Source organism: Bactrocera tryoni, chromosome 4 (assembly GCF_016617805.1).
Source record: "Bactrocera tryoni isolate S06 chromosome 4, CSIRO_BtryS06_freeze2, whole genome shotgun sequence".
NCBI classification, from domain to species: Eukaryota; Metazoa; Arthropoda; class Insecta; order Diptera; family Tephritidae; genus Bactrocera; species Bactrocera tryoni.
The window spans coordinates 1,768,919-1,792,248 of NC_052502.1; the positions used below are offsets into that span (position 1 = coordinate 1,768,919).

A 23,330-nucleotide genomic window follows, 5' to 3' on the forward strand; every position below is an offset into this window, starting at 1 on the left:
AAAAGTTCACCTTACCTTTTTCGCTCAGATCCATTAGAAACTTCCTCATGAACCGTAAGTTTTCATCTAAGACACGGAACGTGTCAAAACGTAAAATAATCGAATCCATATTTTAATGCTTAAATGAGAATTGGATTCTTCCACTGTTTATACAAAAGTTATTTCCACTTGTATTTAACAAGTGTCTACACTCAATTTTAATTATATATTTAAAGTATTTAACACAAAAAATTGACACTAACACAAAAGGGACACAACGCGACGAACACACGAACCGATCAGGAGCAACTGAGAAATCGTAAGTTAGTAATTCTAAAAATAATTTACATATGTACATATTTCAAACTAGCGGAGTATAATTGATTTACAGTTGTACAACGAAACCGAAACGAAGTTCAAGACTGGAGATTGGAATCCTAGAATATAGTAGAGCAAATATGTATACATATACTTATTTATTGGTATATAAGCATTTATATATGTATTTGTAGGTATCCCCTTCTATACATACATACATATCTATGTATATATTTGTTTTTAAATTTCTGTCCCATCATTCTTTCTATTTTCAATGTCTTATATCACAGGGTTGCTTTGAGGCTAATATCGCTTGATACACTTAATTTACTCTGGAAATAATTTTTACTAATGTTTATTTAATATTATTTTATGCAGCTTTGTTATCGCCAGTTGTGGAGTTCGTTTGAATGCTAGAAGGTTGTTAGATTAGTTTGTGTGGTATATATTCTCATATCGATATAATACATATACTTATATACACACAATATTAATACATATCTTTAATTTAATCCTTTTATTTTTTATCCGACTGTCTATTAGCAACTATGTACATATACATACATATATGTATGTATATGTTTTAACCTTAAAAATATACATGTATAAATTTAAAATCTAACGGAAAATTCGTTAATGGAAATCGGAAGATTGCTATAATGTATTGTTCTCGATCGTACAACATATAGGAAGTGGAGAGCAGTTACTAAATATAAATAGGTTAAAATCGAAGAAATCTTCTTTTACTGCCTATATATTTCGGTATGAAGAAAGATGTTGTGTTTGTGGTTCAATTTTGATTATCATAATATATTATCGTTCTCGCTCGACAAGTCTGTCCTCGTGACAGCTAGAATCCGATTAATCGAGACATATTCACGATATATGAATAGGCCATATTGATCACAGGAGGAAAATGACTAACAAAACTTTTCAGTTCATAAAAGACAATTCTTCTCCTTGTGTAGCTATTCTTATATATCTTTCTGATGTAAGGGACTCTTTTTATTGAGCTAGTAAGTAGACAAAATCCATTTTTCTAAGAAAATGATATATCAGACTAATATACCACCGTTGACAAAACTAATTAGAACTTAGATTACATTCAATTATGGAGCTCGTGCAAATAGTTATGGTCAAAACTTTATTACTCAATTCTGTTCTAATGATTACATAGTTTCTTATATCTAAAATAAATTGTTTTATGGACCGAGTTTCCTTAAAATATTTAAAGTTTTGCTGGACACAACAATTCGCCATCGAAAAATTAGCGAGCACATATTATTTAATTAAATATGCTTAAGATTCAGTTATTACTTACCCGCTTGTGTCCATTGTTCATAATCTGTCTGTCGGAATAATCCAACCCAATCGAACAGTAGTTCCTCGTAAGAAGCCATTTAATATTTGCAACATCCGGATACTTCTGCTGATATGCCACATATAGCCTACATATGTAAATACGTATTTATGTATATATGCATTATTTTACATTTCCGCATTGAGCACTATAACGATATATGTACGGTAAAAATCAAACCAAACTAAATTTTATTGCGTTACATATTTAAATGCATAATTCTTGGAATACATATGTATGTATGTGCATATGTACCTGTGGTTCGCCGAGACTATTGGATCTCTTTATTTTAGTCTTTAATCGACGGTTTGAAATGTCCTCAGAGTAAGTATGGTTCGAAAATTTCAAATCATTAGTGTATTCATTTCTAGCCACTTGGGGTTTTCACGTTTCCGAAATATTCAACCATACAATTTCTGAAATCCCTATAAAAAGTGCGGGACAGTTACAGAATCTCTCTTCATTGGAAACATTAATACATACAAGCTGTTCAATCCCTCTTCCAACCTCCATGTCAGGCATAAGCTGATCTTGGGCGTCATATATGTACATATGTAGATAAAAAACGTTTTGTCAAATAATTATTTTATACTATCGAATGCGCCTGTTCGTTTCCTTCTCCAATTTTTCTAATCGAGTTCAATTGAGTTTTTCCAATCTCGTAAATCCAATCAATGAAACTTTTTTATACTGATCGCTACCTCATCATGCGCACTCTTCTCAAGTGTACGTCAACCGTTGAAGTACTGACTATTATGTGGTCTGTGGACAAAATTAATAATCAACTTATGTCAAAATCACCACCTCTACTCCACCAACGTGTAATCATTCCATTCCATACCGGGTTCACACTCTTACATGCGATTACGCATACGCTCTCAAACCATCCATGGACATGACGCCTATGTTATACCTGATCAAGCATACTAACGCATAATTGTGTATTCAAATCTATGTATGTATGTATGGAGACACGGGATTTTGCTCACTCACTCTCCGAACACCTGCTTGTTCGCTGCGCCTACGTTCAACTAAGTATTTATCATCGGTTTCATTGATTTAGTGATGGATAAACATATACATTCATACATACTACATGCATGCCTATGTAATTTTAAATTATTCTGCACAGCGAGAAATAAATTAGTTTATTTAGTCGGAAGACATCGCTCTTAGTGGGATTAGGTTTAACGTGAATATATTGTTATATAAACTATATTTTATAAATGGATTCTCAAGAGCTGTGAGGTCTACATCTTGCCCTAGTTTAAACATAATAAATATAATGATTTCCTCCACTCTAGTATCTTTATCAGTGAAAGTGGGAGATTACTAAATATAGTATTTTCATATTAGATTCTAAAAATAAAGCTAGAATTTTTTGCATAGCATAATACTTTTTGTAATGCTCAGCGCTAATTATACTTACATATATATTTGCATTGACAATTACAAATGATAGATTTCAATACCGCGGCTTCCACAGTTGTTTAGAAGTAAATTTTTTAGAAAGCAAAGGGTGTGCTTACTATGTACATACATATGTACATTATATTTAATAAATATATACTATATATAATAATTTAATGAAATCATTGCTTAGAAAGTTTAATGGGTTTTGAATAATGTTTAACTATACCGTAATATGAAATTTGGCCAAAATTACTAACCACTTTTTGACATATTTTGACTTTTAGACATATACACACATATACATATGTGATATCCAATGTGTTCGAAACCACACATGCGTCAGTATTGTCCTCCGTTCAAAGTCTAGGTAATATTTTGAAATTTGGAATACTTAAAGAAACATATTTAAAAGTAGCTCTGAATGCTTTTATAAACGTATTGAACGAAATTCTATAATACCATTGAATTTTGGTTGGCACACTGCAAATAATGCTATAATATTTTCAGTAATAATTCTCGGCTTCCAAACAAATTCATACAAAATTATAAAGATAAATAAATATATGTAAGTATATAGTAAATGCAAGTATACCCGGCGCCTATTGTCTGATGTGGTGAACACATAGGCGGCGACAGACTGCAAACTACATCTGTCAAATATTAAAATACACACGTTCTTAAGGGCAGTGTTATTTTGACAGCTGCACGACTACACGACTGCAGGCCGACAGTTGTCGTTCTCGCTAACTTCAATATCCTCCTATTTTTGCCAACGACAGTAGAGTTGACAGTAGAATGGAAGATAGAAAGAGGAGGTAGAGTGGTGATGCCACTAATATGTCAAATGTAAAATTATTCACAGCTCTAACAAACTTGACGTTATTTTACAAATAAAAGCATAAAATAGCTATATTATAGCTCTATTATATCATTTGTAATAACAATTGATAATTTAAAGCAAAAATATTGACCTATTTACTTATTTTTTGCATAAAAAATTTCACTTTGAACAAAATATTAAAATTTCATTGAAGTGAAAGGAATTAGTATGGCCACAACGAAATTGTGTACATACAAAATGGACAACTGCGTTGTTTTGTGTACATGCCGGCCATTGTGTTGTTGTTGCTTCTCAAAATGTACATGTAGTAAGATGAACAACGACGTTTTCAGTTCACTGTCGTGCTGCTGCAGTCTGTCGCAGTCATTGTGTTTACACTTTGAACAACTTTATTCGCTTTGCTTGAAAATTCGTACTTCAACAACAAAGCGAAGAATATACCAGTGTATGTTTTTGGAGCCACTCGTCAATAAAATTGCGATTTTTTCTTGACAAAGTGTAAATACATATATACATACCTATATTTGTAGTTTTCTTTGTTCGGATATCTAAAGCAAAGCGAAGCAAATGTTCTGTGTAAATCAGCCTTAACATTTTTTTCACCCAACTCAAAAAAACTTCGAACTAATTTATTTCCATACAGCGTATAATTATAATTTATTGCTAAAACATGGTAGCTCTGGATATAAATGTGTTGCGTCACCTAGCGGTATTAATGTGAAGTTTACTTATTGGCCATCGTAAGTTCTAAACGTCAAAATAAATTTTTCAGCAGTGCGCATTATTTTTATTTTTGGGAGAGTGCATTGAAATTTCTATCATTTCCATTGAACAAATTTTTCACACGACTTTTACGATTTACTACGAAATCCACCGAAAGTGAAACAGCAAAAAGTATTTTTCAAACAGTAAAATAAGGTGCATCTAACTATTGGTTCAGCGGTGCAAGGGCTCAAGATCAAAGTTCGAATTAGGCGTAGTGAGAAGTAAAAACTCGCATATTAATTCTTACAATATGACAGTATCCGCTGGGGCAGCTGACTCGAACAGCAATGTAGCCGGCAACGAATCCTCATCCATTTTGTTGGGCATCGTAGAAGAAATTATCTATAGCCCCTTAAATTTAGCACTTGTAGCAGTCATAGTATTTCTTTTTTACAAAATTGTAAAGGATCGTTATGAAGTACCCAGGGACAGATCCGGTGAAGGTACTTCGCAAATACCTGAGCTTCCTAAATTGCGACGAGATTTTACCATACAAGAGTTGCGTGCATATGATGGAAATGGACCGGATGGCAGAATACTTATAGCAGTAAATGGAACTGTATATGACGCCACAAAAGCAAAACGTTTTTACGGTCCAGGTAAATAAGTTATTACATGTGTATATAGTATATTTTTATTTATTTATTAATATAAATCCTCATATGGCAGTAATTTTAATATTTCATACACATTCAGTATAAATTTATACGAATGGGCGGTAGAACTTTAAGTACTTATTATATATATTGTAATAATATTAAAAAAACTGACGGCCGGCAGCGTAAATGTTATCAGGTGATATACATACGTATTCATATTAAAACATATACATATATGTATGTATGGATATATCATGATGAATATTTATGTTGTAACGCACTAAGTGTAAATAGTTGAACGGTTTTATAATTTATAAAGAATTTATAAAAAACATATCACGTATATATGTATATATATTTTTTTAATTAAAACTATGGTCTATTACAAATAGGGTTTTATAATGCGCATATATTTGAATTTTAACTTCCAAGTAAAAAGCAAAAAGAAAAGCAAGAATAGAAAATGACAACATATTAAATTAAGATTTTGTGTAAAGACATGCCTCTAATCTTGTGTATGTGTTCCTGCGATTGTAAAAAAATAGCCGAGAATTATCTTATCTTAAAATTTGCCAATCACTCCTAAAATAACAACTCATCGTGAGTACATATGAACATGACATTTATTTTTTTCAAGGTACATATCAGACTTCTTAAATATCAAGAAATTAGCATCGATTTGTATAGATTCTGAGAAAGTAAATTATGCACGTTATATTTGCAATTAATTTAAATAACATTATTTTTATCATTATCTATAGGCGGACCATATGCGTCATTTGCTGGCAGGGACGCATCACGCAATTTGGCAACCTTTAACGTCGAACCAAACAATAAAGAAGAATATGATGATCTAAGTGACTTAAATGCTATGGAAATGGATTCTGTGCGAGAATGGGAGATGCAATTCAAAGGTATCAATTTGATTTGTAAATCAAATGAGGTCGCATTTAAAATATATTTTTTAGAAAAATACGATCTGGTGGGCAAATTACTACGTAAAGGTGAGCAACCTACTAATTATGACGACGAGGAAGAAGACTCCAATGAAGTTGTCACAGAAGTCAACGCGAATTCCTCTGTTCCCACCACAAATGCAAGCAACAATGATGACGGTGTTCGGAAGCGTGTCGCTAACTCAACCGATGAGGAAGTTAAATAAATAGTAGTTATCTTTCGAATATTTGTTTTGAGATCACAATTGATAGATTTACAAAAATTTTAGTTTACAAAAAAATATTTAATTAAAACTTTGAAAACCCTCTGCTGAACATTTTTACGATGCTTATCAGTTGATAAATGAAAGATAAAAAAATGGCAAATATTTAAGCAATTGCAATTCTCATTTGATTTTATGCACAGCCTAGATGAAATTACGCAAATTGTGTCTTATTTGTTTTATCAATGTTCATATACATACATATATACAAAACATATGCGGGATTGTGGTTGATATAGTCTTTAGGTCAGAATTCAGAAAAATTACTTGGCTAAATTAACTATCTTTAAAATAAAAAAAAATCTAAAAATTAAGATGTTTAGGGAAGGTATTTGCAAAAATGAAGAAATGCAACCCGAAATATGTCATTTACTTAATTTTACATATAACACAATATATGCGTCTTTAGATGTAAACTTTTATTCCGACGAACTATATACATATACATATGTTATGTGTATTGTTCAAGTAAATACATATATTTATTAAAAAATTAATAAAATTCTTATCTTTTGTCTTGTTTTTGACATGATTTTGCCCATTATTGTACCTAGCTTCTAAATTGTTATCCGATTTCAAGGCAGTCAGGGGTCGAAGCGTTACACCCGTACACGGATCGGCAAACATACGAATGAAAATTACGTGATACGTCAATCGTATGCGGTGATTGGCATTATGAAATACGACAGCAAACGGATCGTAATGTATTTTCAATTCACAATAATTTTTAAATTCCTCATTGCCTTGCATCGTATTTTTAGGTCACAATAGATGTGGAACTGTCAAAACTGTTGCGAAATTTCCGATAAGTCGACTATTACACGAAGCAACTTTTGTTGCGGCAACTCTTGGATTATAGGAGAGGGGCGACGAGGAGAGGAGAATCGCGCCGAGTTTCCAGTGTTCAGCAATTCGCTTTGTGTTCTTATTCGTAACAATTCGCTGCGACGTCTTCGGCATTCGTGTTCTTTCTTTCGTAGTACATAGTTGCATTTGCGTATCTTTTTTTGAAATTAATATTTTGAATATATTTAAAAAATTTAATTTCATCTTTTGGTAAGTAATTTGCAAATATGTATACAAATAAACATAATATAATATAAATATTTTAGAAAATGGAGTATGACGAAAAAATCGAATTAATTAAAGATATTGTGAAATGTATGGAGGAAGCCATACAAATTGATTCAGACGATAGTAAAGAGGGTGATATATCTTTGTATTAATAAATAAAATGTATTTCTTAATTGACAGAGCTGATTAATATATATGATAGAGTGGCCCAAATACCTATAAGGAAAAAGAAACGACAATGGGTTAAAGTAAAGAGTAGACAATGGGTTAAAGTAGAGTGAAAGATAATGAAAAAAAAAACTCGAACAGAGTTGCGCAACACAAGTTGCTCGTGTGAAGCGCTGAACACATAGAGAGCGACAGACTGCAAACTACATCTGTCAAATATTAAAATACACACGTTCTTATGGGCAGTGTTATTTTGACAGCTGCACGACTACACGACTGCAGGCCGACAGTTGTCGTTCTCTCTAACTTCAAAGTGTAAACACAATGACTGCGACAGGCTGCAGCAGCACGACAGTGAGCTGAAAACGTCGTTGTTCATCTTACTACATGTACATTTTGAGAAGCAACAACAACACAATGGCCGGCATGTACACAAAACAACGCAGTTGTCCATTTTGTATGTACACAATTTCGTTGTGGCCATACTAATTCCTTTCACTTCAATGAAATTTTAATATTTTGTTCAAAGTGAAATTTTTTATGCAAAAAACAAGTAAATAGGTAAATATTTTTGCTTTAAATTATCACTTGTTATTACAAATGATATAATAAAGCTATAATATAGCTATTTTATGCTTTTATTTGTAAAATAACTTCAAGTTTGTTAGAGCTGTGAATAATTTTACATTTTACATATTAGTGGCATCACCACTCTACCTCATATCTCTGTCTTCCATTCTACTGTCAACTCTACTGTCATCCTACTGTCGTTGGCAAATATAGGAGGATATTGAAGTTAGCGAGAACGACAACTGTCGGCCTGCAGTCGTGTAGTTGCGCAGCTGTCAAAATAACAGTGTCCATAAGAACGTGTGTATTTTAATATTTGACAGATGTAGTTTGCAGTCTGTCGCGCTCTATGTGTTCAGCGCTTCAATCGTTTTTTTATTACCCTTTTTGGGATTTTCTTTTGTCACTATTGACAATAATGTTTTCTCCTTCGCACTCATTCAAATAAATCAAGAGATGAAAGAAACTTTTTTTCATTGCATTTAGGTAAACAAAATATAACCCGAAAATGTGCGTTGGTGTTAGTGCATAGAGAAAAAATGTGTAGTTGTATTGGAATATTTGTCTCAAGCGGGTAGCCGTGGTTGGCAGGGAGTGATGCCCAAACGCACACTACCAAACTGTGTGCTTGTGTTGGAGTATGAGAGAGCTTGCTGCTACACCCAAAAAAAAATACAAAACTTTAGTATTAATTAATATAAAAAAAATTTGAAAGTGGTTCGACAACTTTTACAAAATTGTGAAATTAATGAAATTCCTTATTAATTTTTTATCAATTACAAAAATAAAGACAATTCACGTGTCAAAAAGAAATTAAAATTCAAAAAAATTTAAATATTGAATTTATGTTGAAGTTTTCACCTAAACGGCTGTATCAAAAAACTAAAAATCAATATTTTCATGGTTTTGAACCAATTTCTTTAAATCTAGTTCGGAGAACACGGTAAAATTGTTAATCAGCGCGCACATACAAATTACATGCGTAGCAGTCAACAGTCGTTGATCAAGTGATTTTCAAATGCACATTAATTTTCCACAATGTATAGAGAGCGCTTGACTAATACGTGTGAGCGAATCTGTGAGAGAGCAATAAAGTCGGCCGCCCGCGGGCTAGGTAAAGCGCTTCTCTGATGTAAAACGACTGAATTCATGCGAGAATAAATAAAGAGAAATGCTTTGAAGAAAAATATACAAAGTCACACAGAGAACGTAAAAAACCATTCTCTGAGTCACACATGCGTGATTATTTTGTATTATATGAAGCAGAGCCGGAACTAGCTGCTTCAGCGCCTGTGGCAACAACCTTGCCTTGCTTGCGCCCTTACCATATAGTATAATGGAAACCGATGTTGCCCAAATCAAAAATCATATATTTACAAGTGAAAGAACGTACATCTTATTTTCAATAATAATTTATACAAGGGTCGCTTATATCGTTCAGAATAATACTTTTCTGGATTTCGCCTCTGCAAATAAATCGATTATTTTATCGAAATTGAGACGTGTTGTAGTATCCTTCTCAATCGACAAAATAGAAATATTCGCCAACCGTTCCTGGCCTAAAGAGGAACGAAGATAAGATTTGATGAGTTTTAGCTTACTAAAAGAACGCTCGCAAGTAGCCGTCGTAACAGGCATGCATAAGAATATTCTCAGTGCTGTTGTTATGTTCGGATATACATCCTCGAGCGACAGATCGAATATTTTTTCTAATACATTCAAATGGTTCATGTCTGTGGCTTCACTCATCAGCGTCGTTGCTTGAAATTTGAAACTCTCAATTTCTGATGAAAATTCATGCGGATCCAAGTCATCAGGATATTTGATAGTGAGATCTGCCGCTATTTTGGTTAGTTGAGTAACACTGGTGTTCACAATTGCTTGACCGCTCAAAAATGTATATATGGTTAATTATATGGTATATGGTTAATTGTAACAGCAATCCTTTTATTATTGCATTTACATTTTGCAATCTCTCCGTCACTAGTCATCTGTGCTCGACCTGAGTGAGTTGCGCTTTGACCGGAAATACTACCAATTTTTGTTTTTCAAATGGCACCTACATATTTTTTCCTTGATTTTGGAATAGGAACTAATTATCCTATACAATAACGTAAAACGACTAATGGCAAGTTTCCATGGATATTATAAATAGGAACCTTGATGTGTAGTTGATATTGCTAGATTAGGATACAATTTTTAAATACTATTTTCTTGGAATTTATGCACATTGTATATTATTCTAGAGGGGAATGAATGTTTATTCCAAAACTGAAGAAAAAACATGTATGTGTCGTTTGAAAGACAAAAATTGATAGTATTTCCGGCTAAACCGGAAGTTATACCGAAAATCAGAAAGCACCTTCCGATAGTCCTCATTGTCTATGGAAAACAAAATCTACAATTTGCACAATTTTACATCATTGCATCATATGTTATTGAAAAAAGCATGCGTTTTGTCACCTGGATCACAGATGAACACAGATTGTGGCTGACTGGCCTATAGCACAACACACGGCACGGCCGGCAGTGGGCACAGAAACAGGACTGACAGACTCGCACTAATAGCGTGGCGCCCCCGATTTCTGGAATAGGACGTCCACGGGTGCCCTTGCTTTGTGCGCGCCTCGCGACGATTACATTCGCACTGGCACGTATGGTACTGCCGCATTGCTGCCCACTGCACTGGCTCTGGCGCTGCAGTTTTTTCGGTCCGTTCGCGCCCTATGTCTCTTGTTTCGCCCGCCGTGGGTGACGCGCCAGTTTCAGACGGTAGCTCTTTCGGACGCTCAGCAACCTATATTTCGTCAGGCGTATGTAGGCTCAACCTACGTTGCGCCTCTGCGACTGTTGCGCCCGTGGCGGGTGCCACCTTCACCACGCCCTAGTTGCGGCTCTGATATGAAGCATTGTTTTCCGAAAAATGGTAAAAATTTTAATTTTGTTTACAAAATGGGGAAAAATTAGGTAAAAATAATTTTAATTTTATTTCTCTTTAATTTAATTTTTAAATAAATTATATTTATTTCGACTATTACAAAGTGAAGATGTGCCAAATGAACTTAATTTCTTCAAAGAAAATTGGTGACCTTCATGAAATATGCATATTCGCATTATTTCGTTATCATTTCCATATTTGTACCAATAGAATTTCTATGGCATATACATACATATATTATTTCTTTGGACCATTTGTCTGAATGTTTGCGAAAGCAAATGCGAGCCACATACATACATATGTACATACATTCATAATAACAAGTGCCGCACGCATCTTTTCGCATCTTCGTTGTCATGGTCAACCAATGGCCGAAATGGCCGCCGATTGTCACCGCTTCCCTTGCCGCTGTAACAGCTTCGCCTACAAACTAGCGTAAATATGTATGTTTTTTTATGAGCTTGCATACATATCGACGCTGATTTTTGCGAGCCACGGAAAATATTTTCGAATTGACAAATTTTGTAAATCGACAACAGCTATGTTGCCACTTTTCTCACTTCTTTCTTAGAACAAACACCAGAAAGATGTTTAATATTGATTTTGGCAAAGGCATGCTCGGGGAGATGTTACGGCGTCTGTTTTTATGAATGAAGTGAGGTCGCTTGTGGAATATGCGCCTGCGTTAATGAATGAAATCGTTTTTGTTGTAAAATTTACTACATTTGGGCTTCGCCAATTCGGCTGTCATAATGACTTGCCATATTTCAATTTTTTGTTGGTGACATATTCACATGTGTACGCATATGTACTGTATGTTCTTCTATGTTCTTCTCTATGCTTTACATTCTCTGTTTAAACAAGCAAAACGAAATTCTTTACATTCGTTGGGAGTGTAATCATGGGCATGCATACATAAGTATATTTATGTCTCTTTATATTTACTGGTTGGGCATACATGCCAATGTCATCATATGCCGTAAATACATATGTATATGTATTTATTTCTCTTTATATTCTCTGTTTGAGTATGTGGAGAACTGTTAAAAATGTTAACATTTCGCACCGTGACTTCTGCGGTTGTGAGATGAATTCCTTACTATAAATCTAACAAATGTTCGATATCCAACCTGCACCTTCTCTATGCTTTAAGTTTTCTGGATAAACCTAAAGACCTTGGTTTCTACTTTGCGTTTTTATATAATTCTTAATAAATAAGGCTTTTTGTATAAGTATGTATATCGTTGGGGAGCAGCAATATATCTACCATACACTAAAATGTATAATTCTTTTGGTTGTCGGTGAATTACAAATTTATATTCATACATACAGTTTATAAATTTAATGTGAAAAATAGTAATAGTAGTAAAAATAGTTTAATTTAAAGTCCCATTGAATGCAAACTTGATGTTTTGATATATGTTTTGATATACATATGTATATATACATATATACGAAATGTCATTGATAAATTGTCAACTGTCATATTGGATAGTCCCTGCACATAAAAAAAATACATTTGCAGTGCACGATATTTTGCTGTCGCTGAAAACATTTTAATATTTTAAAGTAAGTATTTATCAAATATATTTCCGTTAACATTACATTAATACCTAAATAATAAATCCATTTTAATAGTATTTAATATTATTATTATGTATTTTCCAATTAATTCTGTATACAGGCATTGACTTATGTAATTAGGAGATACTATACGTTTTGAGCTTAATTTTCTTATAAAATATTTCTAAAAATTTATTGTATTGATTTTTAGAAAGAAAATGTTTCGTGCACCGCTTACAAAGGTTATACAAGGAAGATTCGGTTCACCAACACATGGGATTACCAGCAAAGCCATTCGCTCTAGCGCCGCGTTATCGCAGGCACCAGCTAAGGCACCAGAAAAAATAGAGGTTTTTGTTGATGATGTCTCCGTTAAAGTTTTGCCTGGAACTACTGTTTTACAGGTAATATAATAAAATCCGAACTTTTGAAAATATTGCTATATAATATAATAATATTTCGGTTTTGACAGGCATGCGCTGTGGCTGGAGTAGAAATACCCCGATTTTGTTATCACGAACGTTTGTCAGTTGCAGGCAATTGTCGTATGTGCCTTGTAGAAGTAGAAAAAAGTCCAAAACCGGTAGCAGCATGTGCAATGCCTGTAATGAAAGGGTGGCGTATAAAGACTAACTCCGAAATGACCAGAAAAGCACGTGAGGGCGTAATGGAATTCTTGTTGATGAATCATCCATTGGATTGTCCTATTTGTGATCAGGGCGGTGAATGTGATCTTCAAGATCAGGCTATGGCGTTTGGTTCAGATCGATCCAGATTTACTGATATAAATCATACTGGAAAGAGGTACGTTTTTTTTTTTTGATTTTAGTTATAAATTAATTCAATTGTAATTTTTTTAGAGCCGTTGAGGACAAAAATTTTGGACCATTAGTCAAAGGAATAATGACTCGTTGCATTCACTGTACTCGTTGTGTTAGATTTGCCTGTGAAGTGGCCGGTGTAGAAGATCTTGGCACCACAGGCCGTGGTAACGACATGCAAATCGGTACTTACGTTGAAAAACTGTTCCTGTCTGAACTTTCCGGAAATGTTATAGATTTGTGTCCCGTTGGTGCATTGACTAGCAAACCTTACAGGTAAATTTTTTAGTTTTCAATTTTTCATATTGTTCAAATAAATAGAACAAAATGATCTAATAGTTTCGTAGCACGACCATGGGAAATTCGGAAAGTTAGTAGTATTGATGTTTTGGACGCCGTTGGTAGTAATATTGTCGTAAGCACTCGAACAAACGAAGTTCTACGTATTGTACCCCGAGAAAATGAGGATATTAATGAAGAATGGCTTGCTGACAAATCCCGTTTTGCATGCGATGGTTTAAAACGTCAACGTTTGGTTGCACCCATGGTTCGCATGCCGAATGGTGAATTACATGCAGTAGAATGGGAAGGAGCATTAATATCGGTTGCTAAAGCTATAAAAGACGCAAAAGGCGCCGTTGCTGCTATAGCTGGGCAGCTGGTAGATGTAGAATCGCTTGTGGCTCTTAAAGATTTACTAAATCGTAATGGGGGAGAAACTCTTTGTACGGAGCAAAACTTTAATGTTAAGGGTTCTGGGTCTGATTTACGATCTAACTATGTTTGCAATACCACTATAGCAGGTGAGACATTTTTTTATTTCTATAAACATAATTAATTCAAAAATCTATTGTTATTTCTTATAGATCTGGAGCAAGCAGATGCTGTTTTACTTATCGGCACCAATCCACGTTATGAAGCACCCTTAATCAACACTCGTTTACGTAAATCATATATCAATAATGAAATGGATATTGCTTCCATTGGACCGAAAATAGATCTCTCATACAATCATCAAAATTTGGGAGAAGATGCTGGTTTAATTAGTCAAGTTTGTAATGGTGGACATCCATTTTCAAAAGTACTTGAAAATGCTAAGAAACCCGCAATTGTGTTGGGAGCAGATGTATTGGAAAGAGCTGATGCAGCTGGAATACATGCAACAGTAGCTTCGTATTGTAAGAAACTTAACAAACAGGTGGGTACATTGAAAAACATTAGCAATCTACGGTCGTTTTGTTAAACTTGCGGCATTATAAGACGCAACAAAATTTCAAGTCACTAGTGAACAGGACCTGGGGAAAAGACAAAGAAACGTTGTTGGCAACTTATAAGGCGATAGGCCGGTTGTTCATAAATTACACAGCACGGTTTTGTCGCCTAGATATAGCTTCAGACTAGCCAGTACACTTCGTTTAATAATAGGATGCTTTTGGGGTCAGCCATCGAACTCCTACACAGTGAGGTCCACATGCTTTCGGTTAAGGAACATAACGAATTCCTCTCCAAGGATGACTCCACAATGAATCTCCGCTCCTTTGCATGGGTTATGAAACCAACTCATCTAACACCCTTCCAACCTCGTGGTCCAATTCCATCTAAACAACACGTTTTCTGAAGCTCCAATTAAATGGATTTGATGGCAATTAACTATAGTCTTACCACCAAAACAGGGTATGGATTGACGTTACAACAACAACAACATTCTCCCTAAATATTCTTAAAAAATGCTGCCAAATTAAAGTCCAGACCGGAAATATATCTTTCTTCGTTTTGCTAATCTAGCTAATCAATATTTGTGATATACTTACTCAGTGTTAATCTATATCAAACTTAGGGGAATGAATGAAAAATTTTGTTAATACGATTCCCGTAATGAAAATAAACTATTTAATAGTCTTGTTTATAGTAGTACGGTTTAATGCAGCGTCAAAGTTACAGGAAGGAATTAGGCGTTTCGAATTGGTGTCAAAAATTATTGCTTTTCCATTGTGTAAACGATCTTAAAGTTATACAACGAAGATAATGAAGTGATATCCTCTTCTTTACTGGCGTAGACACCGCTTACGCGATTATAGCCAAGTTAACAACAGCCTGATCTCTCTGACGAAGTGGTGGTCTTCCTCTGCTTCCACCGGCGGGTACTAAATCCAGAACCCACAAAGTTGGGAGTGTTTTCTTCCATTGGGATAACATGACCTGTCCACCGCAGCCGCTGTTTCTTGTCAATGTCGCCGTATATCTCGCACAGCTCTTGTTCCATCGACTGCTGTATTCGTCGTTGCTATTACGCAAGGGACCATAAATCTTCCGCAATACCTTTCTCTCGAACAACTCCTAAGGCCGACACATCAGATGGTGTCCATATCTCCGCACCATATTCGGCATATCTTACTTTAACCAAATTGAATTTATCGTAAAATATTATTTACGTACTTGTGGGTGTTTATTCCTTTTTATTCCAGGGCTGGAATGCATTTAATGTACTTCAAAATAATGCAGGGCAAACCGGTGCTCTGGATGTTGGATATCAGCCGGGAATACAGGCTGCACTTAAAGCTCAGCCAAAAGTACTAATACTTCTTGGAGCTGATGGTGGAAAACTTGACCGTGAAAAGTTGCCGAAAGATTGCTATATTATTTATATAGGGCACCATGGCGATAATGGTGCTTCGATTGCAGACGCAGTTCTTCCTGGAGCTGCATATACAGAAAAGCAGGCAATATATGTAAATACAGAAGGTCGTGCTCAACAAACATTAGCCGCTGTATCACCCCCAGGAATGGCTCGTGAGGACTGGAAAATTCTACGTGCTCTGTCAGAAATTTTAGGTAAACTTAATGTTTATTATTCATTAAAAATGTGAAATTATCTGAATGTTATTTTGAATGTTCCAGGCACACCTTTGCCATATGATAATTTGGATGATTTGAGAAATCGCATTGAAGATATAGCTCCGCACTTGGTACGTTTTGGAAAGTTGGAGTCTTCTACATTCGGCAGTTTAACTGAGCAATTGGCCACAGTAAGCTTTTATTACAGCTTTTTGATTTTCTGAAGACAACTTTCTTTTCTAGTCCAAGTCAATTGAAAATACAAAAATAGATGTGAAACAAAAGAAATTGCGCGAATACTTTATGACGGACCCGATTTCCCGAGCGTCACCAACAATGGCTAGATGCGTTCGAGAAGTATCTGGAGAAGAAGCGAAGGAAGAGTCTCAAAGACAAGCCGCTTGTTAAATACATATGTATATATGAAAATATGCAACTTTCTAATCGATACACCTTAGACAAAAAACTAATATGTATTGTTGAATATCTTCAAGCTGTATTATTTAGTTAGACGCATATAAACAAAAAAAACTAAATACCAACAAAGTGAGGATAAACATTATAAGGTTGTTAACGTTTAATTAAAATTATAACTAGGTGAAAAACTGAGAAGATATAAATTATTGAATTGATAAGTTTTGATAGTACACCTGATAATTCTGATCATTAATGACGTTCATAAAGTAAATTTAGAGATGCACGGTACTGACTGAAAAAATTTCGAAAATTTGCTTCATTTTCAGAATCAGATTCATCTGTAATTTCCATTTTTATAGCTGTAGGCATTTGTGGGAAATCCTTTAGGGTTTCCCCGTAACTAACTTTCATATCTTCTTTGATATTCTCCTTGAATTTAATAAACTCATCCATGGAAATTTCTGCTTCGGAATCTCCTATAGCACAAACGTTCAAATTGTCTCCTGATTTAGATAAACTATGATTTACTTCGTCATCTTCGTCGTTCTTAAAAATTGGTTCTAAAGTTGATGATAAATTTAACGTGGGTAAAATTTGATGCCCAATACATGAGGGCGTTGTAGACGACGTTAAAGTACCATCTTGGTCACCAACATGGATCTGATCGCCAAATGATTCTTCAGTGGATAAAATAGCTTGTTGATTAGCGGTGCTGAAATATATATATTCATTAAATGAACAAGAATAATATTTACATAACCAAACCATATTTCAGGTACAATTTTTTTAATTTCCATTGAACCATCTTCATACATTGGCAAATAATCTCCAAAAAAATGAAGGACTTGTTCTTTACTGCAATTGCCGTAATAGCCTGCGTATTCTGGGCGAAAGTCTTCGCCTAAATGTAACACCGAATCATGCGGATTCTCAAATAAATCAACGGGTAGCTCTATAACTTGTTCTTCCTCTACAAGCCCGTTACCGGAACGACTAGTCACATCAGATTTTATGCGTCGTTGTTGAGCTTGAATAGCTGCACATTCATCAGACGCGTGCAATTTGTCTTCCAAAATACGTGTTTCATTTTGGAAACTCAAAACTGTTTGAAAGCGTAATCTGCTCTTTTGAATATTTGATAAACCTCCATGTGACATAAAACACAAGTCACCCAACATGCGATCGGCAACTTGGCGGTATTTATTTTCTTCAGCCATATGCAGCAATTGGTTAGTGGTCTCCACATCGATTTTATTCTTTTGATCCATTTCTCCCAATAATTGATAAGTATGTCGTCGTATTTTCGCTAAAAGGTCTAGGCGATGACGCTGGAAGTTTTCGTTCCTATACTGAAGAAGTAAATCTTCATCCGCTTCCGGCATGGCATTAAGTCTATCGAATTTAAACTGCTCGAGGTGTTCCAAAAAGACAGAACGATTTTTGATTTTAAAAATTGACTGAGTAGAATTTAAATAATCTTCTAGAGCTATTAAATCAAGCAGTATGACGGTTCCGTCTCGATTCCAACGTAAAAAGTCACAATAATCTAAATGAACAATTAACCACAATTTGTATGGAAAAGGAAAATTCAATATATCTTGTCTTGTGACGTAAGATGACAATTCCTGTGTACATTCCATGGCTGACGAAAGGAATTCAACGTTATTTTGCATTTTCGTCAAAAATGCAAAGCAAATTTTATTTTTCTTAATTTTTTTTTTTTTTAAATAACCTAACCGTACTTTATTGGGACAAGCCAACGGAAGAGGATATATGATACATATTTATACAGTATTGCAATTCCGATAAAATATGTATAGTGCTTTAATACGAAACATATCATTGGAAAGGGCAATTCTAACATTAAGAAAAACTAATAACAATGTAGTGATTACAAAATAACATAGTGCAGAACTTTATCTATAACTTAATAAAATTTATTTATATTATGTTTAAATTTATTGATTATTTATGGAATTTTATTACTATGAAATTTAATTGTTTTTAATTACTAATTTCAAAAGTGCTTTTTTTGGTATCAGAGCAAATTCCATAATTGTAAAACGTATCCCTTTCTGCAATTTCTTGTCAAAATAGTCGACACAGATTACTTGTGAAAAAAATCGATAAAATATTTATGTCACTTTTGACATTTGTCAATTGTATGTTCGCTGTCAACCTAAGGTGAAAGAATCGAGTTATATAAAAAAGGTTTTTGCAATTTTTATTTAATTAAGCAATTTTTTATGTCACTTTTGATATTTTTAGTTGTTTATATATTTTTATATAATTTATCGGGGAAATGGATTCAGTCACATTTTTCATATCTCTTGCAGAACTGGTAGGAATTAAAAATGCTTCGCTCTGTTGCTGCGCTGGTAAACAAAACATCCAAAGTGCTGGTGTGCAACTCTGGATACTCCAGTACTTTATTTGTTAATGGAGCTTTCGGACCTGCTATTAACACGATTGCACTGCGGCAACAGCAAACAATGCCAGTAGTAGATTCAAACAATCCACTTCCGAAAAAAAGTGCGTCACCATTTGGTAGAAATCAGCCTAATATGGTGGAATGGTCGATTGCTCGTTTGGATGATCTTTTAAATTGGGGCCGCAAAGGTTCAATATGGCCACTGACATTCGGATTGGCTTGCTGTGCTGTGGAAATGATGCATATTGCAGCTCCTCGTTATGACATGGATCGATATGGTGTTGTATTCCGTGCTTCTCCGCGCCAGGCAGACGTAATAATTGTTGCAGGGACCCTTACAAACAAAATGGCACCTGCTCTTCGTAAAGTTTATGATCAAATGCCTGAACCTCGGTGGGTTATTTCAATGGGTAGTTGCGCTAATGGTGGTGGATATTATCATTATTCGTATTCAGTTGTGCGAGGTTGCGACCGTATTATACCAGTAGATATTTATGTTCCGGGATGTCCACCTACTGCTGAGGCACTTATGTACGGCGTTCTTCAGTTACAGAAAAAAGTAAAACGAATGAAAACATTACAAATGTGGTACAGAAAGTAGGTCTGTGAAAAATAAAATTCATTATAGGCCTCAATATTTAAGAAAATTCACAAGATGTATACAGTGGTATGAGTACAATTCTACGTAATATATACTATATTAATTAATCTTGTGTGTGATATCAAAAATAAAACCGAGTTTCAACTAATGAATATTTACATACATTATTGGGTTAACAAACCTGTCTCACTATATGTTATACTTTGTTAAATTAACTGATGCTATCCAATTAGCATAACAGGACTTCTGGAATTTCAAAAACTAGGATGCAAAATTAAAATTTATTCACTTTGATATTTAAAAGTTAAAAATTAGAATAGTTTACAAAGACTTAAACTTCAGATCTGCAACTAGAGCCACATGGTCGGAGGGGAAAACTACAGATGGTATAGCTGTATGACATTTCAGTTCTTCTTCCGTCGGTAGCGGTACCACCTATAACGCAAATTATATTTTTCATTTGGGAATTGTCAAAGGAAAACTATAATACCTGATGGATATCTAGGCAATCGCTTTGATAAAATATATAATCCAAGCAGGCAGCAAATGTATGCGTAAAGTTCGTGTAAGGAGGTGTTCCACATGCAGATTTTATTTGAAAAGGTTGAGAAAGGGATACATTTTGTACTGCCTCTTCGGTATCTGAAATTAAACGGAATCAGACATTATTGTCAACATTCTTATGCTTATAAGTGAATATGCCTACTACTTATCCAATCCATGCATTCTTTCCCCACATTTCCTTCCACCATTAATTTATAAATGCCACATTCCGGAACGCTGTTGAAATCACCGCAGAATAGTAATGACAACTCTCGCCGATCAGACAAATTTAGTTTAGTTATAGTGTCTTTATATATGTGTTCGACGTACAGCATTGCAAAACCCATTTGTAATAGTCGTATATGATCCGCATCCGGATGGAAATAGAGGTGTGTATTCGCAACTAACAAATAACGTCCGCTTTCCTTACACTTTAGCACCAATACCTATAAGCAAACATTATTAAATACATTTCAAAATCAATTACAGATGTACATATATACCTGAAGTGTTGTAGACCTATCACAAATTCGCTCTACAAGCTTTTTGTTATTTTTTATTTCTTTCCATAATTCCGCAAACTGCGGGAAAGTGCGAATATTTTCCCCAATATTTAGTTCATATTTATACAGTAAATTAAAACGAGATGTCAAGTAAAATAAAGCTACACCCTCTCCACACGTGCCTTTCTGAGCAATAACACCATGGTAACCCAATTCTTCAGACTCAAAGATATTCTTCAGCTCTAAATCAAATATTTTTAAATCTACTTCTTGCAAACAAATGATGTCAGCATTGTAACCAATTATTTCCTTCAAGTACAATTGCTTGCGATAGTCGATTTTTAACGCATATGGTGGGCAGTAAGGAAAAAGATGCGTTCGCGAATAATCACTGTCGGCATATAGATCAGCTAAAATATTATACGAAACCACTCGAATATAATCACCTCTCAATCTGTTTTTGGTGCACAAGTGCCTTGTCTGAAATGGACAAAAACCAGGCCCTGCCTGTACTTCATTTTTAGTTATTTGCTCAACTTGTGGGCCATATTGACCGGCTTCGTTGCTGGGTGTTAACTGGAACTTTAGAAAGTATCCTATATCCTGAATACTGGTATCATAGTGGAAACCATTACCGCACTCTACCCATTCAGCTCCCCGAAGTAAATCACCGCTAGATGGCTATTTCAATTAAAAAATTAGTTAAATTAAATTGCTAAAATTTGGATATGCACATGTTTACATATTTAAGACATCCAAATTACCTTTATTGCTTTATACCATTTCCCAATACTGTACTTACGATCCGCAAACTGTAATTCTACTTTGCTCGGGTATACTGTAAAGCCTGCTAATATATTTGTCGGTAAAGTTAAATTTAAAACCCATGGCAAGTTGTATACTATTTCATAACTTTTATCCATCACAAGTAATTTCAAGTCAGTACTTTTGGTTTCCAATAATTTCTCAAAAGTCATATTTTCAACCTTTTTACATAATTCAGAACGAACAATTTCTACAAGAACCTGAATGAAATTCATATTAAATTATATTAGTAAAAATTATAATAATATACCTTATCGTAAGTGTTTGGTATTGGTTCTTGCGTTCGGGACAAGCTTTTCTTTTTGTCCTTTTTCGACTTTTTACTCAATTCCTTTTCTATATTATTCCGTATACGTATAAGAGCATCTTCAATATTTTCAGTCATTTTTCGACAAAAGTTAAACTCTCTATTCACACGTACGTTGTCATTGGTAAACCTAAAGTTGATATGAAGATCTTGATTGGAACCATCATGACGCAAATACACCTTATCCATTTCGTATTTAATTCGATGAGAATATGCAGTGCGGTAAGTTGAATACCAAATTGAATTCCAACTACGGTTTATATTCAGATGTAATAAGCAGGTGACAATTTTTCTGAACCCAGTTATGGGATAAATCAAACCGATCCTCAAGTTGGAAATTGTTGACAGCATTGACCATTAACTCAATTTGGCAAATATGAGAAATCAATGCTAATATGCACAATTATGTACGAAATAAACCAAATTATCGTAACTAAATTATACAAAACCTGTGGTACATATGTATATGACACAAGAAATCTAAAAGTTTAGTTATTTCAGGTCGACCTAAAATAACAACAATAACCGATATACGAGTACAGCTTTAATGAGCAATCGATATAATGCGATAATTACATTCGTACTACTTCCAATAAATTATTTGTATTAGTAATTTTCATTCTTTCAACTACCTTCTTTAAAATATAATGTTTATTTTATTAACCCAGTAAGGATACTGACAAATCAAAATTCACAACGCGTACCACTTTTTTGTGCAAATATGTTGTAGCAACAGTCATTATACAGAGACATGAGCAGAGAACGTATATTTATAAATATACGTTCTCTGAAATGAGTTTGTTCCATTCCATTCCCATGACAATTATGCACGTATCCGGAACGGTCTTGAATATATGTACATCCGGCTAAAGACTGCCACCTCGCCAGCATTCCACAAAATTGTTGGCAGAATATTGTCTGCCGTTACAACTTAAGTATCTTATTTTTCCCAAAGTGTCAAAAAACGCAAAATTAATAGAATAAATTTAAATAGCTTGCCTTTTGTAGTTCCGTTTATTATGAAGTTATCTTTTTTAAAATACAAATATTCGATCAAATTCTGTTAATCTATAGTTCCATTAACACTGACCTACTACTTTTTGTGATTGTCGAGTATTTTCTCGACTATTTTCTATTAAAACTCAGATGTAACGACGGCTTCCTAATTTTCACGCGATATACGATAAATGATCTCACGAATAATATGTAATATAATTTTTCATTCAAAATATATTAAGAC

The 23,330-nt window shown here is 34.2% G+C and overlaps 6 protein-coding genes and 1 long non-coding RNA gene across 9 annotated transcripts in view; 3 read left to right on the forward strand and 4 right to left on the reverse strand.

Moving 5' to 3' along the window:
• LOC120775654 overlaps positions 1-317 on the reverse strand; it is a 51,883-nt gene extending 51,566 nt beyond the window's left edge. Inside the window, exon 1 of the mRNA XM_040105914.1 lies at positions 16-317. Coding sequence (XP_039961848.1) covers positions 16-109 — 94 coding nt within the window. The 5' untranslated portion in view covers positions 110-317. The remainder of the gene's footprint in view (positions 1-15) is intronic.
• A 925-nt stretch (positions 318-1,242) lies between these two features.
• Positions 1,243-2,689, reverse strand: LOC120775257. Its single transcript, XR_005705305.1, has 3 exons — positions 2,141-2,689; positions 1,913-2,082; positions 1,243-1,805 (listed from the first exon to the last, which is right to left on the reverse strand). It is a non-coding gene; the product is annotated as an uncharacterized LOC120775257 (long non-coding RNA).
• A 2,237-nt stretch (positions 2,690-4,926) lies between these two features.
• LOC120775329 (membrane-associated progesterone receptor component 1) lies at positions 4,927-6,657 on the forward strand. The gene is made up of 3 exons (XM_040105471.1): positions 4,927-5,275; positions 6,037-6,189; positions 6,244-6,657. Exons 1-3 carry the CDS (start codon positions 4,927-4,929, stop codon positions 6,435-6,437), a joined length of 696 nt encoding a protein of 231 aa, XP_039961405.1. The 3' UTR covers positions 6,438-6,657.
• A 6,058-nt stretch (positions 6,658-12,715) lies between these two features.
• LOC120774090 (NADH-ubiquinone oxidoreductase 75 kDa subunit, mitochondrial) lies at positions 12,716-17,025 on the forward strand. Its single transcript, XM_040103423.1, has 9 exons — positions 12,716-12,813; positions 13,019-13,211; positions 13,280-13,611; positions 13,668-13,904; positions 13,968-14,431; positions 14,495-14,826; positions 16,094-16,460; positions 16,527-16,654; positions 16,707-17,025. The coding sequence occupies exons 2-9, from the start codon at positions 13,026-13,028 to the stop codon at positions 16,869-16,871; spliced, it is 2,211 nt and encodes a 736-aa protein (XP_039959357.1). The 5' UTR covers positions 12,716-12,813; positions 13,019-13,025; the 3' UTR covers positions 16,872-17,025.
• Positions 17,026-17,104: 79 nt separating this feature from the next.
• Positions 17,105-18,745, reverse strand: LOC120774091. Its single transcript, XM_040103424.1, has 2 exons — positions 17,646-18,745; positions 17,105-17,592 (listed from the first exon to the last, which is right to left on the reverse strand). Exons 1-2 carry the CDS (start codon positions 18,551-18,553, stop codon positions 17,130-17,132), a joined length of 1,371 nt encoding a protein of 456 aa, XP_039959358.1. The 5' UTR covers positions 18,554-18,745; the 3' UTR covers positions 17,105-17,129.
• A 252-nt stretch (positions 18,746-18,997) lies between these two features.
• Positions 18,998-20,064, forward strand: LOC120774484 (NADH-quinone oxidoreductase subunit B 2). Of its 2 annotated transcripts, none has more exons than XM_040104147.1 (2): positions 18,998-19,091; positions 19,217-20,064. In XM_040104147.1, the coding sequence occupies exon 2, from the start codon at positions 19,235-19,237 to the stop codon at positions 19,910-19,912; it is 678 nt and encodes a 225-aa protein (XP_039960081.1). In that variant the 5' UTR covers positions 18,998-19,091; positions 19,217-19,234; the 3' UTR covers positions 19,913-20,064. The 2 variants fall into 2 exon arrangements, with proteins under 2 accessions (XP_039960081.1, XP_039960082.1); XM_040104148.1 differs by having other exon boundaries at positions 19,050-19,064.
• Positions 20,065-20,082: 18 nt separating this feature from the next.
• LOC120774483 (2',5'-phosphodiesterase 12) lies at positions 20,083-22,816 on the reverse strand. Of its 2 annotated transcripts, none has more exons than XM_040104146.1 (7): positions 22,034-22,816; positions 21,723-21,983; positions 20,959-21,639; positions 20,619-20,901; positions 20,403-20,554; positions 20,238-20,347; positions 20,083-20,173 (listed from the first exon to the last, which is right to left on the reverse strand). In XM_040104146.1, the coding sequence occupies exons 1-7, from the start codon at positions 22,439-22,441 to the stop codon at positions 20,167-20,169; spliced, it is 1,902 nt and encodes a 633-aa protein (XP_039960080.1). In that variant the 5' UTR covers positions 22,442-22,816; the 3' UTR covers positions 20,083-20,166. The 2 variants fall into 2 exon arrangements, with proteins under 2 accessions (XP_039960080.1, XP_039960079.1); XM_040104145.1 differs by having other exon boundaries at positions 20,119-20,158.
• Positions 22,817-23,330: the final 514 nt, after the last annotated feature.

Bases quoted from the DNA above. Each gene is read 5' to 3' on its own strand.
- LOC120774091 (XM_040103424.1), bottom strand. From the start codon at position 18,553: ATGCAAAATAACGTTGAATTCCTTTCGTCAGCCATGGAATGTACACAG. The intron at 17,593-17,645 runs GTTTGGTTATGT...TATATATTTCAG, and splicing joins AAAATTGTACCTGAAATATG to CACCGCTAATCAACAAGCTA.
- LOC120774483 (XM_040104145.1), bottom strand. From the start codon at position 22,441: ATGCTGTCAACAATTTCCAACTTGAGGATCGGTTTGATTTATCCCATA. The intron at 20,902-20,958 runs GTATATATGTAC...GTTTGCTTATAG, and splicing joins ATAGGTCTACAACACTTCAG to GTATTGGTGCTAAAGTGTAA. The intron at 20,348-20,402 runs GTATTATAGTTT...TTTGCGTTATAG, and splicing joins ATTGCCTAGATATCCATCAG to GTGGTACCGCTACCGACGGA.
- LOC120774484 (XM_040104147.1), top strand. From the start codon at position 19,235: ATGCTTCGCTCTGTTGCTGCGCTGGTAAACAAAACATCCAAAGTGCTG.
- LOC120774090 (XM_040103423.1), top strand. From the start codon at position 13,026: ATGTTTCGTGCACCGCTTACAAAGGTTATACAAGGAAGATTCGGTTCA. The intron at 13,905-13,967 runs GTAAATTTTTTA...ATGATCTAATAG, and splicing joins TTGACTAGCAAACCTTACAG to TTTCGTAGCACGACCATGGG. The intron at 16,655-16,706 runs GTAAGCTTTTAT...TTTCTTTTCTAG, and splicing joins TAACTGAGCAATTGGCCACA to TCCAAGTCAATTGAAAATAC.
- LOC120775329 (XM_040105471.1), top strand. From the start codon at position 4,927: ATGACAGTATCCGCTGGGGCAGCTGACTCGAACAGCAATGTAGCCGGC. The intron at 5,276-6,036 runs GTAAATAAGTTA...CATTATCTATAG, and splicing joins AAAACGTTTTTACGGTCCAG to GCGGACCATATGCGTCATTT. The intron at 6,190-6,243 runs GTATCAATTTGA...TATATTTTTTAG, and splicing joins ATGGGAGATGCAATTCAAAG to AAAAATACGATCTGGTGGGC.